We start from the raw sequence: 20,463 nt of genomic DNA on the forward strand, positions 1-20,463 counted from the left end.
GCGTATAAGAGTTTCATAAGTTTTTCCGACTCGACTTCGACATCGACATCGACTTCATCATATCTACTATGTAAGGTGGGCGCTTTCACGGCGCCGACGTCGATTAGTTACAATTGACACGAAAATTTTTCTCTTTCTTTCGTTTGTTTTCATACATTTCTTATTTTTAATTGTGAGAATTGTGTGCACGGGCGCATAATGCTGTAAGAAAGTGGATCTCTAGAGCGTCCGGCAAAACGTTTTGGCGCTGTCATTGTCGACAATTGTTAAAAAATGATTAAGCAAACACGGGGGGAAGTTGGGTGCGGATGTTGTAGGTGTGACTGAGGTGTTGATGTGCTTGCAGTAAAAGTGTTCCCCTTTAAGAAATTTTAAGTGCTGCTGTGCATTAGCCAGAGTTGATAAGTTTGTTGTGCATTAAAACAAATGACTCAGACAACAAACTTGTCAAAAATAAACTATTTCGTATTCATTAAAACAAAACATAAGAGAACAATCCTGTGAAATTCTTTGAAATGTATTTATTACCATTTTCTATAAATTAAATCAAAAGACTTAGACAACAAACCTGTATTCTAACATTATTGTGCCATCAAATATTTTTAGCATAGGTAAACAATTATTTTATGTTAATTAATTTTTATCTTTGTGCATTTCTCTAGAATCGAGATGTGTCTCGTATGACTAACAATTTTATGAAGATGCGATTCACCTGTCAGGTCTTAAAACTCCCCTTCGTTTGATTTGACTGCCAATTCAAATGACTTAGACAACGAACCTGTGCATTCCTCTGGCAAACGCTCACTTTCAGCTCACACTCCAAACCTCAAATACCTTGGCAAAAAGCTATAAAATTCACATGACTGCTTCACACCACACACAAACACTCTCTCACCCATACACACACATGCAGACGCCCTCTTGACTTGGCTGCCTGCATATTTATTTTCAAAGTTGGCTTTAACCTGTTTTGTGTGTGTTTTCTTTGGACCTTTTCGCTGCATTCTGCTGCTGCTGCCCATCTTTGAGTTTGGCATATTTTGCCGCACTGTGTCTTGAATTTCAAAAAAAAGAGTCACTAAAAAACTGTTGACTGTGGAGTGTCGGGAGGTCTGATGATCATGATAGGCGGCATGATATCACAGCTGCGTTTGCCTCGCTGACTTCACTCGCTACAGGCGCGGGCGTGTGTATAAGTGTGTGTATTTGTGGCATGTTTACTTCAGGTGCGGCCCATTTCATATTTAGAGTTTTTCTCGTTTCTTGTTTTTGGTTATGAGCCAGTTTTTCACTTCACTTTTCAATAAATGTAATGAAAACATAGCAAAGCACAACTTTTTCTTGTCTATTTACAAATTAAACATTAATTGCGCTCCCTGACTACGCCTCGTGCCTCCTCCTTACAGTATCTGTGTGTTTTTGTTTGTGTGGCCACCATTACATTGTGAAAGCGATGGACAGTAGAAATCATTTGACCATTTGTGTGCGCGTTTGTGTATTTTCTTGTATGCTGTGCGCAGCTTTCGTCAGCTTTGCACATGAAAACAAACATTGTGTTTATGGCTAAAAACATACACGCAGTTTGCTGATGTTGCAGCAGTTGCTGTTGCTGTTTTGCTGCTGTTGAAGCAACCATAAAACAAACATCAAGATGCGTCGTCGTATTGGAGAGTGAAAAGTGTTTTTTCGTCGCGTTGTATTTGGTGAACAAACTGAACTGGAATCTCTAAATGATTTATCAATGAAAAGCCAAGTGAATGAAGAAGGCGAAGAGAGAAACAAATTAGAAATAACGAGAAACAATTTGTATGATTGCAATTAGCCTGCAGTTCTCGGCTTTTGTCGGTATCTCATTGTAATTGGCAGGCAATCACGAGTGCTCTTGTGTCCCACACTGACCACAAATTGTGTGCACACCGCACAACAACAGCCTTCGCAGCTCATTAGACTCTTTAGGCAAAACACTCGCTCGCCACAAGACACAGCTCCAATATCACAAAGTCTACATTATTATTGTATTTATGCCAACCCAAATACCAAGCAAGCACTCAAAATGCTACATGCCACAAAGCCGAAACTAGTTCAATGGGGCTGCCCAGCTGGTTTTCCAGCATCTTTAAGTGTGACTGGACAGCGACCCGGCTCGGAGACTCTTTGCTTGAGAAGAGTGGAGTTGAAGTTGAGGCTGCTTCAAGCGATGCTTCTACCTGAAATTAAACACACAAATTTGTGCTAAGGCAACATATCAATAATACACGAATACACATACACACACACACACTTGAGTCAACAGCTGAACAGAAATGAAATCACGCTGCGATCTAAAAACAGCAACAACAACGATAATAAGAAGAAATTTACATAAAAATCTGGTTTTCGTTTGTAGAACTTTTGTTCGCCACGACTTCAACTTGCTGAGCGGCTGCAGTCGTTGGGTCTGCCAAGAGTCCATAACGGTTCCAATGCGGATATCGAAATATTTTCAGAATTATTTACAAATGAGAGTGAGTCTGTTTGGCGTGTAATAAAAAGGGAACTCTACTGGGTTAAGTGTAGTAAAGTCGATTGCTTTCAAGGTGAAACTTGATTGTTTCTTTAAGATTTTATTTCTTGATTTCAAATTTTTCGTTTTCATATTTACTTTTTAATTAACACTTATAGTTGTTATTTATAGTTATTGTTAGTTATTAATGCATAAATATTCAGCAATATTTTAGGATACTTTTCAGTAATCAATATCAGCGAGTTCCAACTATTTTTCCTGATTGCCTGCAAAGCTGGGCACTGTTAGTTGCTCCAGTTTCTCTATCGATTGCTTGCTGCGACGACTCCCTTAGCAATCAACCCAATTTCTCGTTTTTGCCCGCTGCTATAAAACCCCAATTGACCTTCAAACTGTTCAATTTACAACATGTCTGTAAAAGCATAAAAACCGAAACTAATAAATTTTTTGATCATTAGTTGGGCGGGCCCCAAAACTCGTTTTGTGTGGCCAATATTGACTGACTGTCCGACTAGTTGTCTCTCTGGCTGACCAAAGCGCCAGACAAGTGCTCAAGTGAAAGTTCAGTTTTGCAGTTGGAATGAAAAAGCAATCTGGTAAATGTACAGCGACTAGCTAGCTATGTGTTGCCAATGTGAAATGGAAAACTAAACGCGGCCCATAAATGGCAAGCCGGCAGCTGACGGCAAAAAGTTCAGCTCAAAAACTTATTTACCAGTTGACTTTTACCATTTTGTCTGCATGCCCTCGCTGCGATTGCAAGTTGTTGGTTGTTGTTTGGCTGTGCACATAACATAGCTAGAGCCTACTGTATGCGCAGCAGTCAGCCGCATTTAGTCATCGCCTGCGTTTTGTTTGCTGCTTGCTTAAATGTCGAAGGTGTCATCAATAATGGAGACCCCGGCCCCTAAGAAAACTGACGACCGGTTTGCCTCTCTGATGCTGTTTCTGTTGCTCTTTTGTTGCGCTCCGTTGTCTTGTTTTTGGTGTGTTTTTTGGTGTTTTTCATTTGAACGCTTTGCATATGCTTCAAATTTGAATTTGCATTTTGATTGACGCTTCATGAGTTTCAGCGTTTTCCGCCGTTCATCTCATGGTATTGCAAAATGACTTGGCAGACATCTTGGATGCAAAGTTATTGTTTGATTTTGGTTGCTCAACTCACGACTCTTTTTTTGTGTTCTATAACATTTCGTGGTGTGCCGCGATAAGAAGGTCTTATGTGACTGTCATTAAATTGAGGCTAATTTGACAATTTAAGCGTTGCTTCAACACTACGTTTATTCAATAAATATGACTATAATTTATTAATGAACAGTTTAAGCAGATGATAAAGTTCGTTTCCTAAGTCTTTTGTTTTGTGCAGCTAAAATCAAGGATATTTCAGCATGTCTTAAAAAGTTATTTATCTGCAATGCTTTAAAAAATAGCATGTCTAACATCTCCAATCAATAAGTATATCAATATCATATTTAAGTTGACCCTAAAGCTGCTGTTGCAAGCAAGTTTGGGATAAGCATCTTCTCATTAAATAATCATTTTATCAATAGACGCATAAAGGTGTCATGCACAGTGATTACGAAAAAAAAGCGCTACGTAACAACAACAACATCGACTTCCCCAGCGGCCCATTTTCATGTAAATTTACTTTACTCGTTGCGAAATGAATTGGCGCATAATCAAGACAAACGTATGGATACATAATCAATGTTTAATTAAAATGCCATAAACCAAAGCGAACATTTCAAGCCTTTCACTCTCGTCCGCCACTTTATTAACATGCTAAATACGTATCAAGTTTTCGGTTTATTTATTATTAGCTGTCCGCCCGTAGACAACAACTGAAATTTGCATATTGCAAACTGCAGTTTTGGTAAACATTGAGCACAGCATTTGGATGATGCGAGCGACACAATCGTTTATCCAGACATTTCGTTGGCTTTTCGAATTGCCTTTGGCATAGTTCGTGCTTTCGGTTTGGGTTCGTGCTCATGGGATTCGTTCATTAGGTATGATTATATAAGCAAAATATTTGTCGGGGTGTTGACTTCTAACTGACTGCTAATTGCATGGCCCAAGGGGAAGTCGAGAGATTTTGGCAAAACTTAATAAAGCAATTCAATTAGTCATAGAAATGAAATGATATTAACGGCAATTACCGTTAGGTACAGTTAGAGGCGTTTACAGTTCGTTCTAGGTGCAAAAAAAAATTAAATTGAACTTAAACACTCTTTTAAGCAATCAGAGATTTAGGTGTTATAAGCTGACAATTAATCGCTTCGTGTTTTGTCTTTGACTCATCACAGCAAATTAATGTCAATGTTGAAAAACCTTCGTTAACTGAGTTTAGCTAATGACAATGCTCTTTTTTTGGCCATGCCCAATCAGCCCACGCCTCCAAATTGACGCTGTCGCTGCTTCATTAAGCAGCTAAGTAAATACACATGTCGCTTATAAACAAACCTGCAGCTCAGCGTACAATTTTTGGCGCCTTTCCGTAGACTAAACAATGGCAGCCATCACCCACACACAAATATTTGTGTTGTACGAAACAACAAAAGCAACGGCAACAACAATGACAGCAGCAACAACTTTGCACAGCTACGTAGCCAGTTTGTTGGCTGCAAATGTTTGGCTGCAAGTTGCTTTCTGGGCCAAACCACATAGCCAGCTAATTGCAACAGCAACAGCAACAACAAACAACAACAGCTGCCGGCTGGTGGCTCACAAAAATGTGGTTTGGGTAGCTACACAGCTGCAGTCTGTATATAAAATAAAATATATATGCCCTGTAATCTACAGTTGAGAGGGTATATTAGCTTTTACAGCCAAAGAAAGTCAGGAGAAAAGTATACAATTTCAATTCATAGTCGAATACGCTCTTTTGTTAGGGATGCTTCTGCATAATTTGTCGAAAATTACAATAATATACGCGAGAGAAAAATGAATAAAATTAAATATTATGCGCATTGCATAATTCAGGTAATTAAGCGGCGTCGTCTGATGCCGCTTTGCTTGTGCTATTATTTGAAGCGAAATGCGAGAAAAACTTTAATTTTTCTCTTCACTTAATTAGCACTGAAAGGTGGTGCTATCGTGTGGTGCGTGTGGCACAAACTACGCTTACTTGCAAATTAATTTAGCTTTCAATAAAAAAAGCCGCCGTCTCTGACTCCCACTCGCAGTGTAAGACGCTTTGAGCGGATCTTGGATAAGGTTTCAGCCCTTCGCATGTATTAATCACAGTTATCTAATAAGTATTGTTACAGCTACATGTGTATTCGCAAGGCATACAAAAAAAAAATCATGTGCAAGGTGCTGATGTGTACAACCTTCGCGTTTGACTAAATTTTAGCTCCACTCGAGATTATCAGACTCTGTATGTGTATGTGTGTGTGTGGGGAGATTTTGTTTGCGGAAGTTTGTTAATGGAATAGACTGGGCTTGGTATTAGTATCAGCTGTGATCATTGTAAGCAGCCGAACAAAAGCAATAAAGCAAAACAAAAGACTTGGGCAACAAACTTGCTTCGATAGTATTACAAAGTATTAAAGTTTTGCAACAGCTCATAACAAAATACAAATTCAGTTGTTATTGCCGTGTGAGTAGCTCATTATATAAAATAAACTTTGCAGTTAAATTTTAAATTCTGCATAAATAATATTTTCATAAAACGTTAAGAAGTTTCTCACACGTAAAAGTTTTACCGCTTTATTTTCTAACGCCTTGAATGTCTTCCGAAAACAAACACAAAAACAAAGTCTAACACACACGTTTAGATGTCCGAGTAAAAGCAACAACAATTATGCACAAAGTGTTAGTTATAATTACTAGACAATAACGGCAACCTTGCGCCTCGATCTCAGCTTACAGAGCGACGCAGTCCCCAGACCGTATGACTTATTTTGCATGGCATATGAATGAAAAGGCAAACACACACACACACACACACACACACACACACACACACACACACACACACACACACACACACACAGACAACAAGTTTGTCTGGGCATTTAACAATGAGATAAAAGTGAACTACAGAGTTCAGACAGACACGCACTCGTGATTTATGACAACAATGCAAAAGAGCCTTAAACTTTGTCTCTCTCAATTGCTTGGCCAGGCAGGTAGGAGAGGGGATATCAAAAACCAACGATTGTGCTCGTATTTCTATGATACGAGTATGAGCTTGACTTTTTGAGCTCATGAAAATTAGAGAGGGGGTAATTGGCATAGAGCTTAGGTCCACTTGAGAGTCGAGCACTGAAGTAAGCTTAATTTTTTCAAGTATTCAACTGGTTTGCTGGATAAACAAACGCATAATAGGATTAAAAATATAACTAACACGAAGTAAATAAATGCCTAATTTGATTATTTCGAAAGTTCTTTTCATTGTATGACAAATGACACACTTTTCATTTTTGATTTCGCTAAAGAACATTCACAACTCAATTTCCAAATATGTTTTGAAATTCCATTCCGCATTTCACGCAAAAACAAAATATATTAACCTGCCATTAGTTGAATTTATTGCACGGCGACCTCGACATTAGTCAGCTAGTTAAGAGACTATATGCAAATGTTGTTGGCTGACTTGAATTATGCGGTTTAAGTGTGTGTATGTCCAAAGAAACTTTCTAAACCGCATTCACAAAATCCTAAAGCCACAAACACGTGCTCAGCTCACAGCTCTCAGTTGCAGATGTGAACAGATTGCTAATCGCTAAAGTATTTGTAAGAAAAATACAGAGCTGAGAAAAAAATAAAAACCCGAATCGATGTCATGTGCGATTCTATTTGGGGTGTGAATAAGCTAACCAGTTTTGCCCAAAATTTATTTAACTGATTTATTCATTATTATTTCTGGGGCTAGGCATTTGGGTATTATTTAGTAATTTCGTGCTGTTTATTGTATTAAAAAGACAAATTGTATTAAAAATGGTTTCCTTTTCTCGTTTGCTTTCTTGCAGGCTGCGCCACTCAACTTTAGTTGGCATCAAATCGGCAAGATGGCCAAAACGACGGCAGCCAATTCGCATTGGCTGGCCGCTTTGCTGTTGGCGGTGATTCTGTCGGTGATCCATGCCACCACAGCGGACGAGGCGTTTTCATGTCCAAATGGTAAGTTCGCATTCAACTTGAAAACTCGCATTGCACTCTGAAACAATTCAACACAGCACAGCACGTGCGTGCTACTCCGCGCAGGTGTGGCACAAACATTTGCGCATAAATCAAAGCGAATACAATTGTAATTATATAGAAAGAAATACGAATACACACAGATACTTTAAACGGATATTGTGTTCAGCTTTAAGTTTGGGCCCGGCAAATTGTCTTTGATTTCCGTCGCCATAATTGGTTTTCGGTTTGGGCTTCGTATCTCTAGTGTTTTACCTAAGTAAACTGCAATTAAATTGGCCGGATAACTTTTAATTTTGTGCATTTTTTATGTTTTTAAACCTTTGATTAGTTAAATATATAATTGTCGATTGGCTCTTGCACTAATTGTCCGACTAGCTAAAGGAAGTAATCATTTAACTTTTCAAATTTATAGCTGAAATATTCAAGTGATGCTTGCTTCTTTACTCTACAAAAGTCAAACGCCTCTAAGTCAAGCTTTCATGCTCTACACCTTGCTAACTAATTTGCTTTGCTTCTTTGGCTCTCATTCTATTTTTCTGCTTTTCATTACTAATTTCTTCTTAAGCTCCGACAAGCAAGTCATTGATAATGGAAATTCTCATTTATGACCTGTTCTGTCTACTGTTTACATAAATAATTATTAATTTCCTGCTATTCATAAGCAAATGAAGTGTGTTGTTTGGAAAAATGAAATGAAAGAAATCATGATTATTTAGCTTTTCTCGTTGCCTGTAGAACATAAGCAAGAGAGAGCGATTGATTTTTCCATTTTCCATGATGATAAGCCTTAATTTCTAGAGTTTCCATAGTTAATGATTGAGTCTCATTATGTTACGTGTTCACCATTGGGATTTGCGATCGTTTCATCTATTATAAACTGGCTATCGTTAAGCTCCTGTCATAAACATAGCGCACACTTGAGCCATAAAAATGCCAGTGTGGCATTATCGTTAATGACAAATCTACAAAATTCAGCATTAAACAAAAGTTGGCAACCTGCCAAACGGGTTGCGGGTCGCAGATCTACAGATTTCAAATCTGCTACATTTTGGCCATAACAAATGGAAAAATTGAAAGAACTCGCCTGACGGAAATGCTCAACTTGCTAATCAATCATTGTATCATATGTGTGTGCCGGTAATGCAGTCAACACTTGCTGCTGGTGCTTTTGCTCTTACTGTGCTGGTGGTGGGGCCTTTCACTCAATGGCCACCTACAACAGCACGGCAGCAACGATAACGGTTATTACATATGCCAAACTGGTTGTTATTATGTGCCCCACTGGGCGGTAATGCCAAGAATGCTCGCCATGAGGCAATGACAGCACACAATCTTACAGCGCCAGAACCCTGACAAAGACTATGTACGAATATGTACTGCGAGCACTCACTTGGCATCGACACAAGACCAAGACGGGGCCACAGCTCCAGCTCCAGCTCTAGCTCCATCCCCATATGAGAGGCGAGACAAGTTTCAAGCGTAGAAGAAAGAAAAAAAAGAACGCTAACGCGCTTTGGAACAAGATTTCTTAACGGTTGTTTAATGCCAAGCCAAGTTTGCCTGACTGACTGACTAACTTGGCGATCGGTTTGCCTGCCTCTACCCCCTCATTCCCCACTCTCCCAATTCCCGTCGCAATCCCCGTCTAGCTGTCATGCCACTTCTTTCAGTTGTTTTTCTTCTGGTGGTTTTGTTGTTGCTCGAATAGCTGTAGCTACCTCGTATTAACTAGCTGCAGTTGCAGTTGCTTATTAACACTTTTATATGCACTCACACACACAAATACATATAAATACATATACACGCACACATGCACAAAAGCACCTGCCAACGTAGCCGCCAACCGCGAAGCGTCCAAAACAAGTTCGTTGCCTAAGTCTTTTGATATTTTTATGTTACGTTCGTTGTTTTTGATTCATATGCAAGGCATGTGGAGTGAGTGAGTGTGTGTGTGTGTGTGACTTGTTTTTAGGTGCAGTTGTGCAAAAAATAGGCCAAACTGTTGTCGGATTCTGCAGTTGTTGTTGTAGCTGTTATTCAGCTTAAGCATTACTTTTATTGATGTATTTTGCACGAGCTGAAAATATTAATCACAGCAATGGGAGATTGCACCCTAAATAGTACTTTCATGATGATATTGGCGTCTGCTTTAGCACATTTTGCAGGCAATTCTACGTATTTTATTACCAAGACTTTCGAATATATTGCAACATTTTACATGATGTCATTTCTAAATATAAAATTAAAATTATCTTATAAATATTTTCTATTAAAAATGCTTATTGCTAATCAAAGCTTAGTTTTATAAGAATTACTAGATACTTATATATTAATCAATTTTTAATAATAATGATACGCAAAGCAGCTAAAATTAATTACAGACTTTTTTATCCTAGAAATTAATACCATATTCAATTCCAAAAAATGTTAATTAAAAAACATGCATATTAAAAAAACTAAACAAAAAAGACTATTGAGATATTAGACAAATTCAGAGTTTACTTAATTAGTTTCAGCTTTTATCTGAGACGCTCTCTTTGATGATTAATTGCAATTCAGATAGAACCTCAATAAACGAATTTTATAGGCTTCAAGAAGAGCATAACAAAGATGTGTCGTAAAACTCAAAGTAAATTCAAAGCACACTTACACGTAGATCGTGAGCAATTTCGAAGTGGGGCCACACCAAAGTTTGCCTTCATTATTTATCACTCAAGCATCACATCTAACTGTAAATGGCTCAAATTGATAAACTGACAGGCGGACAAAGCAAACAGACAGCAAATCTTACCTAGAAACGAAATAAGTAGTAGACAACAGCAACAACAGCCACAATAACGTCAACAAGTAGAAATAGAGAGAAGAAATAGAAGATGAACAAAAACTAGAACCGACTTCCAGAATTTTTGGACACGCTTGAGCAAATGCCAAGAGCAACAGCTCTAAAAGCTAATTAAATCAACTTCTTTGCGTAAGCTGCTGCTTCGTCTTCTTCATTTTCTACATCTTCTTTGACTATGAGAAATGCAGCACTTTTGGAATGAGTTTCTGGGTCAGCACGCACAATTCAAGTGATATATGACACACTGATAAGACCCTGACTTATGACACGTTTCGTTTTATTTATGATTTTTAAATTTCGGCATTTAGCAAATTATAAAGCGTAAAATGCTCATGAGTCTAAACAAATTTGTTTGGTGGTTTATGGAAGTCAACACTTTTCTAGTTGACTGATTACTGTGTGAACCGAGTAATGTGGAGAGGGGCAGAGTTAAATGAACTTCGCATTAGTTTTCAGGTTTAATGAACGGACATTGACGGCTTCCAACTAAGTACGAGTGTTTACTGGGTAATCCGCAATAAAACAGCTAGAATTACAAGATTTATTCTTGTATTCTCCGCTTTCTAAGCATTGAAGAAGATGTTTGCGTTTCTTTTGTAGATGAAGTGGTAAAGATAAATTCGCATTGCCAGGGCACAGAAATGTGCATGAAAAATGAGGTTAATGAAAGGGGCACAAGAAGATTTATTGCAGTTGTGAAACTTATGCGTGCCCAGCAACTTGATTTTCACTTTCTGGTTTCGTCAGAAGAACAAACGAACATCATAATAATACAAGAAATAATGCTGGCCGTTAAGTGAATTTCCAAATTACTCAAAATAGGACAGTCGACATGGACATTAAGAGTTTTTTTGGGGTTAACAGCACACTAGATTGGGGCAAAATAAATGATTTATGAACTTGAGAGGTGCAAAAGCTACAAGAATCTTTATTATATAAAAGTAATTGTAAAATATATTCAATTATTATTTTTGCGGCTTTAGCAATTACCTACAAACAAAATATATTCTCATGTTATACAAGGCCATTTGATTGTTAAGAACCTGTCAACAGTGTTGTTCTCACAATTTTTGGCAGCTGAGAATCTGGTGCAGCTCTTAAGGGCTTTTTGCCACTTTTAGTTTGATAAAGTGCAGAAACCTTGTCATTTATGGTCCAGACTCAAGCGCTCCCAGCTAGTTAAGCCTTGTGTCTAAGTATATCTATAAGCAACAACATTTTTTTTTACGTAAGAAATTCTCACATTATTAATTCGTATTGTTGTTCATAAGATTTCGTCAGAGAACGTCGAGTTTGCTGAGGTTCGCTGAGTGTTGAGCCTCAAATTATACATACACACACACACATCTATATAGACAATGATCAGGCTGTGTTGGCTGCCTCTGGCTGCTTTCAGTTGGCAATTAGAGCACGGCTAACAAATGCAATTGGTGTTGCATAGGCTGCGCATATGGGAGACTTAAGAGCTGTCTCGATGTGGGCCACCAACAAATGCAACTGCGAATGGGCAGCAAGTAACAAGTCACGCAGCAAATTTGCATGGCAAATGGCTTACAAAACTTCCTGGCAAGAATTTCAAATATGTGGCACAATTCAATAAAGCAGTCAGCTCAGTTGGCAAACACACACACACTCATATACACGGTGACAAAGTGAATTAAAAGAACTGAGAAACCGGCTAACCTTGTCCAGCTGTTGCTGCACCCAGTCCAAGAGCAAAGGAATTTTAGAAGCCATTGCAAGTAACGTGGCTTAATTTGCCAACAGAGAAACTTCAACAGCCAAGTTGACATACACAACCACACTCACATACTTTGTGGGTGTAGCACTGAGGAGTGAGAGAGAGAGAGAGGGTCGATCGACAAATTGTTGCTCATTAAAAACAATTACATGAAGTTTGTTGACTGTAGCTTCGTATTCTCTTCGTTCGACTGAATTCAATTGAAGCGTGATTGAGAACCAGAGAGTCTCGAATTCTACTTTTTATATATTTTCTTTTTCTCTTTACTTTTTTTTTTTTGTTAATTTGGCACAGCGTACGGTTATGCTGATGGATTTGGCGGGTACGAAGCGTTGCTAAAATTAAATAAAAATGATTGCGGTACATTGGCAACAAATAAATAAATTGCAAATTGTGGCAAATAACTGTTTACAGTTATATAAACGGCAACAAATAAATAAAAAGGAATTTATGTTGCGGCATGAACGGTAATTGTATGTAGAGTTTTGAAGTTTTGTGTTGTGAATTGGCGGCAAGCATGTTAAGAAATTAAATAGTTATGTCAGCCAACATTAAGTACGACTTGACATCGTTTTGCCAGGTCAGCTAAGCCAAACGCAATAAAGTGCTAGACCTGGTTGCAATAGAGCTAAGACTTGGGCCTAAGATCAAGGTTATGCTCTGAACTAGATCTGAATTTTAGTGTAAGCAATTGTGAGTAGAAGAAATATTTGTTATATTTAGTCAACGATTAATTACGTCAAATCTTCACATAATCATTTATACTTTAAATTTATTACGAGTTATTATCTAACCAACATGAAAGAGTTTCCGAAATCATTTCAAACTCACTTTCTTAATGTCACATAACTAGCCACAAAATCGCATTCTGTGATTCTGTGTATTCGCTTGCCTTTAATCTACATATACACGGAAATCGTGAAAGTCCATGGCAAATTGTAACTATCTAACAGACTGATCCATGACAGGCGAACTGCAAAACATGAAAAACTGTAACAACTTTCAGAGTCTGGCAGCAGATAACACCAAAGCACCGACCATATTGTTGGGAGCAACTTTTGTTGACGCTTTTCAAACACATCGCAAATTGTTTAAATACTTTTGTTTTTTTTATTTTGTTGAAACATATTATAAATGTTGTGCGCACGCCTTGCCACATATTTCAGACTATTTGATTTTAAATGAAAGCTGTCAATCAGGCTGACAGAAGGCGGCTAAACAGCAACGATGGCGTCAAGTGGCAGCAACTTTCCCATTTTTACTAGGAAAACGCAACGCATTTAGATTGAGGAAAATGAAAGCGCCTCAAGCTGACCAACTACTTAATTGTAATTAACTGAAGATACTTTAGAGCGATTGAAAAAGCGCACTTGATAAACAATTCAATTGCATGGTGCTTGTTTTTATCGCTAAGAATAAGCGATTAAATCTTCATTCACAAATCATATGTCACTAGATAGAAAGCCAACTCAATTATGCTAAACAAGTTGCTCCGATTGGGGTCAACGTGGGGTAGAGTAGAGAACTCAGCGGGAAGTCAACTGACAAGCGTCAACTACCAACTGACAACCGACAAATGCAACCGAAAGAAATGCTAAAGAACCGGCCCAAAAGATCTTGTAGAATTTGTGGTATTATGTTGCTGCAGAGGAAGAGCTCGGTTATGGGAAGTAATTTTCTCTTATCAAACGGGGTGAATTAAGTGGCTTCATGTGCGGGAATTTTTTAATGATATGCAAGAGTGAAACACTAGATTTAAGTATCTCTATTAGCATTTCCAAAACATCTTAAATCGAATCTAATAAGGGGATATTTTTACAATCAAATGATGAAAATTAATTATTCATTAAGTTGACTTCTAATTTATTTACTTTTAGAAAATCTAAAAAGTTTTAAAGTAGTGACAATCTGTGAAAATATGGTTGGTTTTATAAAACAATCGAAAATTAAATCTTAAAAGCAGCTTCCATAATTGAATAAAACCAACTCTATTTCCTTTTATATTAACAATAAAAACTAATTATTTAAGTGAAACTTTAAAGTGTGTGAAATTACTGACAATTTCTGAAAATATGTTTGATAAAAATATTAAAGAAATTTAAAATAATCGAAAATTAAATTAAATATCACATTTGATAATTGAATAAAATTAACTGTTTCGCTTTGAATAATCTATGAAAACCAATTATTTAAGTGAAATTTTACAGTGCGTTTTGAATGCAGTTTCCCAAAAGTGCTGTGACCTTGGCTAAGCTGAATAAATTAACATGATTTTTCGTTTTATTTCTATTTACAGGCTGGGAACTACGCGGCTTAAATTGTTATAAATATTTTAATATCAAGCATTCGTGGGAGAAAAGCGCCGAGCTGTGTCGAAGGTGAGTAAAGCCATAAGCATAACCATAATCAGATGATAATTTGAATATTACTAGACAAGCATATATATGTATATCTGTGCATATATATAGGAAGTGGTGGGCTGAGTTGTCTGATTTAGACAACTTCCATTGCACTGAAGTGGCTCAAAGTGGTTACGCTTCAATACGTGCAACTACCTGTTCTTCTTGATGGATATAAAGAAGCATAGATGGTTGGATAGCTAGATAGATAGATAGATACTTGACTGTCTAGATATATGGTAGTATGGCTGCTGTTGTTGTTATTGTTGTTGTTGAATCAGTTGCCGTTACAGCACCGCATTGCATTTCCGTTGCCGCCGTTGCTGCTGACAGTTAACTGTCAATGCCAAAGTGGGCTGAGTCCCAGGCCAAAAAGGCAGGCCGGCAAAACTTGCCATCGGCTTGACCAAGTTTGAAATTGTTTTGTCAGGCCTCAGTGGCCACAGCAATGCCCATGGAATCGATAAGCCCAATCTATACCCGATGATTCATAATATTATTCATTCTTTCTTTCTTTCTTCATTTTTTTTAATATCAACTTGGCGTCCATGTCGTTGCCTTTTCCACAGTTGGCCAGTTTGGTTCAAGCGAAAAGAAAGTCGTTGTCGACATGGTCGTCATCGGCGGCAGTCAATAAGCTTCCGGCGTTCGGAGGTTCGGCCCCAAAACGAAAAGCAAAATAAAACATACCTGATTCGGTTTTTGGGTGTTAACCTGCTGTTGACCCAAATACTTTCGAGTGCTCGATCCACACAAACTGCACCTGCCCAGCGAGTGTGTTGTGTGGTGGAGTTGAGAGCTGAGGCTGAAAACTGAGAGTGTTTCGATTTGATTGGATGCGAAGTTAACGTCTGTATCGATTATTTTGTTTTCTGCTTGGCTTTAATGAGCGTGTGAATCGCTTGTGCTTTTTGGGATTGACCGCGGGGCTCTGTGGGGTGAAAGTTTGATTGGAACGCATAGCATAGCAATTCGGCAAATGTTAAGTTTGAAACCATTAATAAATCTATCGAACGACCCACCGACTATATGCAGCAGTGTCAATGGCCTACGCAATTTCACTTCGCAGTCAAGTGTTAAATGACAATTACACATGCCCGGCACAAGCTACACCGCCACTTCGACACTTCGCTACTTGTGTCCAACTACCAACTATATACTTGTGGAGATTATGGGGTAGGGGGGATGGTCTAATGTATTCGTCATTTACATGCCATAGACCTCGCCCCAGTCCAATGACAATTAAAATGCGACTGGCGTTTTATTATTTCTGCTTCCACAAGTTCAACAAACGGCAAACAACTCTCGAGTACTCGACTTGCTTTAACGTTAGATTTGCCAAAAAACAAAAACAATAACAAAATTACAAACATCTTCATAACAGAGCGCATTGTCGTCTTCAGTAAACTTAAAACTTATGTGTACAAAATATTTGTTTTCAGGTGAAATTTTCTTTCTTTTTTTTATTTTAACGATTTTGCGTGTGCAGCATGCGAAATGCGTAGAATGGAGGAAAGCACCATAAAGGCGTTAACACCACAAGTTAACGGAGCTGTGACCATAGATAAAAAATACACTCAGCGATTTGGCATTTGTGAGGTTCAAGTGCTTTTTGGGCGTTGCCAAATAAACTCAAAGAAAAATTGTTTGAATGAATATTTGGCAGTTGCCTTTTTGGGGAGAAATTTTGATTTTGTTTGGAAGGTAGTCACTATGGAAAATAGCAACTAGACATTCGATGGTAAGAATAGGCTTATTGCTAAAAGAAAGAATGTACTTTTCCAATTAATTCTTTAAATATAATTAGCGAGATAACCCAAGCAGAATATATTTAATTGTAATTGCAAACTCAGAGTTGGTAAATATAACGCTGGAATGTGGCAAGTTGTTGGTGAAAATAAGCCAAGTACTGTCGGACCAATAAGCGCAGACAACAAATCGCTAACTAAACAACCAAACATACCAGACAACAACACAATCCCTTGTCTGAAGTTTTCTGTAGTTTTCTCTCCCTGCCTGGTTACATTGACAGTTGTATGACTAGAGGCGTGTGCAACATGCATAATTTTTGGCATGCAGCTGCAATAAATGCAACAACCGCCGCAGCCGCAGTTGCAAATGACACAGGCGTATTGAAAGGCGCCCACACTGCGTATGCGTAATAAGTACGACCACTTTGACAACGTGAGTCAGTCAACAGGCAAGCCAAAGTCAAAGTATTATTTTTCTTTTGTCTAAAACTTGTTTTCTTCTCTGTGACTTTAAGCTATTGTAGAACCCATAAGCCTTAAGCTGTGACTTTTTTCGGATAAAAAGCGTACTCTGTATGCTACGCTATTGGAAACGAAAGTTTTCTTTTGTGTCTGCGCACAGATTTGGGGCAGCATAATTAATGCAACAGCCGAAAATAGAAAGTAAAGCTGCAGCTGCATAAATGAAATTGCGTTTAAGACGAAGCCAAATCTTAAACAATTACTCAATTTTCTACATTATTTTTCTTTTCGTTTCTTTTGCAGATACGGCGCCGAGTTGGTGGCCATCGATAGCTATGCGGAAAACAATGAAACACTGGCGATAGCACACGCCAGCGATCCCAATCAGCGTGCTTCGGACAAATATTGGCTTGGTCTGGCTTCGCTGGATGATCTACGCACAAATACCCTGGAATCGGCGTCGGGTGCATTGATCTCACAATACTCCGGCTTCTGGTCTCTGCAGCAGCCCAATGCCGAGTCCGGTGAATGTGTCGCAGCTAGCTTTGCCAGCAAAACACAGAGCTGGGATCTGGGCACCTGTGAGTCGCTGCTTCCCTTCATGTGCCGTGCTCCCGCCTGTCCCCAAGGTGCGCTGCACTGCGCTAATGGCATGTGCATCAATCAAGCCTTCAAGTGCGACGGCAGTGATGATTGTGGCGATGGCACCGACGAGCTTGACTGTCCGGCTCAGTGCCATTATCACATGCAATCCGGTGGCGATGTCATTGAGACACCCAACTACCCTCATAAGTATGGAGCGCTGAGCAAGTGCAAGTGGACGCTCGAAGGTCCGCTAGGTAGCAACATTATTCTGCAGTTCCAGGACTTTGAGACGGAGAAAACTTTTGATACTGTACAAGTTCTGGTGGGCGGACGCACCGAGGACAAATCTGTATCGCTGGCTACATTGAGTGGCAAGCAGGATCTGACCACGCAACCCTTTGTTTCTGCTTCCAACTTCATGATTGTCAAGTTCACCACCGATGGCAGTGTTGAGCGCAAGGGTTTCCGCGCCACCTGGAAGACTGAGGCCAAGAACTGTGGTGGTACCTTGAAGGCCACGCTGCAACGGCAGATCCTCACCAGTCCCAACTATCCCAAACAATACCCAGGCGGACTGGAGTGCCTGTATGTTATTAAGGCCCAACCTGGACGCATAATTTCCATTGAAGTCGATGACCTAGACATTGCCAAGGGACGCGACTATCTGCTCATACGCGATGGTGACTCACCCATGAGTCGCACGATTGCCCAGCTGACTGGCAAGACCAATCAGAACGAACGTGTCATTATCTCCACTGGCAATGCGCTTTATTTGTACTTCAAGTCGAGTCTTGGCGAGGCAGGCAAGGGCTTCAGTCTACGTTATATTCAGGGCTGCAAGGCCACGATTACCGCACGCAATGGCACCGTTACTTCACCCGCTTTTGGCTTGGCTGATTACCCAAAGAACCAGGAATGCTTCTTTACCATTCGCAATGGAGCCCGTGCTCCACTCTCGCTGAAGTTCGATAAGTTCACGGTCCACAAGAGCGATAATGTACAAGTCTTTGATGGCTCCTCCACTTCTGGATTGCGTCTACACTCGGGTAATGGTTTCACTGGAACTGCAGCTCCAAAGCTGACACTGACTGCCTCATCTGGCGAGATGTTGATTAAATTTACTTCTGATGCACTGCACAATGCTGCGGGGTAAGTTGTTTTAAAATGCTACTCTACTTATATCGAAAACTAATAATAATTTGTAAATGATTGCAGTTGGTCGGCTACTTTCTCAGCGGACTGTCCCGAGCTGCAGCCTGGCATTGGGGCCTTGGCCTCCAGTCGCGACACGGCCTTCGGCACGCTGGTCAGCTTCACATGTCCCATTGGACAGGAGTTTGCCACCGGCAAGACGCGTCTGGTTACGGAATGTTTGCCTGGTGGCAACTGGAGTGTCTCCTACATACCAAAGTGTCAGGGTAAGAATTTAATTTATATATTTAATAATTTAACTCAAAATAAGAATAAAATGCATTATTGCAGTTTAAACACAAATTTCAATTAATTGTTCTCTATTTACAGAGGTCTACTGCGGTCCTGTTCCACAAATCGATAACGGCTTCTCCATTGGCTCCTCGAATGTCACATATCGCGGCATTGCCATGTACCAGTGTTATGCTGGCTTTGCATTTGCCACCAACGAGCCCATCGAGAAGATTTCCTGCCTGCCCGACGGACGCTGGGAGCGTCAACCTCACTGCATGGCCTCCCAGTGTGCTGCTCTACCAGAAGTTGCCCATGCCAACATGACACTGCTCAATGGCGGTGGACGCAGCTATGGCACCATTGTGCAATACGAATGTGAACCTGGCTATGAACGCAATGGACATCCCGTACTCACCTGCATGTCCAATGGCACCTGGAGTGGCGATGTGCCCCGTTGCAGTCGCAAGCGTTGCTACGAATTCCCCGACATCGATAACGGTTTCGTTGTGGACTCTGCGCGACCATATCACTTTGGAGACGAGGCACGTGTGCAGTGCTTTAAGGGTTACAAACTCATTGGCAGCAACATTATGCGTTGCAGTGAGGCACAACGTTTCGAGCAGCCCCCAACCTGTGAAGACATCAATGAATGCAGCTCCTCACAGTGCGATCTTACAACCACCGAGTGTAACAACACCAATGGCTCTTTCCATTGTCAGTGTCGTTCCGGTTTTACGGCTACCACCGAATGCAGACCCGTTGCGGATTTAGGATTGGGTAATGGAGGCATTCCTGACGATAGCATCACCACTTCACCAAGTGAGCCCGGCTACAGCAAGGGCCTGGTGCGTCTTAATACAAATGGTTGGTGCGGCGCTTCCCTGGAACCTGGTGTAAATTGGATTTTGATTGACCTCAAGGCACCCACCATTTTGCGTGGATTCCGCACGATGTCTGTGGAGCGCCCAGATCGCAATGTTGCCTTCAGCTCGGCGGTGCGTCTGCAGTACTCGAATGATTTGACCGATGTGTTCAAGGACTATGCCAATCCCGATGGCACTGCTGTGGAGTTTAGAATTCTAGAGCCCACTCTATCTATTTTGAATCTGCCCTTGCCCATTGAGGCACGTTACATTCGCTTCCGCATTCAGGATTACGTGGGCGCGCCTTGTCTGCGCATGGAACTGATGGGTTGCACTCGCTTGGACTGCGTGGATATCAATGAGTGCAGCAAGGACAATGGCGGCTGTGACCAGAAGTGTATCAATTCACCCGGTGGCTATGCTTGTGCCTGTAACACAGGATATCAACTCTACACCTCCAACGGCACCGCTGGCTACCACGTTGAGCGTTCCGAGTCTGGAGAACGTGATGGCGACACCTATCAACGTAACAAGACCTGTGTGCCCGTAATGTGCCCTGAGCTAGAGGCTCCAGAGAATGGTCAATTGTTGAGTGAACGTAACGATTATCATTTCGGAGATGTTGTGCGTTTCCAGTGCCACTTTGGCTACATCATGAGTGGCAGTTCTGTGGCCCTGTGTCTCTCCAGTGGTCAATGGAACGCTAGCGTACCGGAGTGCAATTGTAAGTACTAAAAGTTCTAC

The 20,463-nt window shown here is 40.1% G+C and overlaps 1 protein-coding gene across 2 annotated transcripts in view; it reads left to right on the forward strand.

Moving 5' to 3' along the window:
- LOC117564065 (uncharacterized) overlaps nt 1-20,463 on the forward strand; it is a 33,232-nt gene that overhangs the window by 4,419 nt on the left and 8,350 nt on the right. For both annotated transcript variants that reach the window (XM_034242689.2, XM_034242690.2), the window contains 5 exons: nt 7,480-7,630; nt 14,531-14,612; nt 17,150-18,580; nt 18,647-18,849; nt 18,953-20,443. In XM_034242689.2, coding sequence (XP_034098580.2) covers nt 7,519-7,630; nt 14,531-14,612; nt 17,150-18,580; nt 18,647-18,849; nt 18,953-20,443 — 3,319 coding nt within the window. In that variant the 5' untranslated portion in view covers nt 7,480-7,518. The remainder of the gene's footprint in view (nt 1-7,479; nt 7,631-14,530; nt 14,613-17,149; nt 18,581-18,646; nt 18,850-18,952; nt 20,444-20,463) is intronic.

Source organism: Drosophila albomicans, chromosome 2L (assembly GCF_009650485.2).
Source record: "Drosophila albomicans strain 15112-1751.03 chromosome 2L, ASM965048v2, whole genome shotgun sequence".
Lineage (NCBI taxonomy): Eukaryota > Metazoa > Arthropoda > Insecta > Diptera > Drosophilidae > Drosophila > Drosophila albomicans.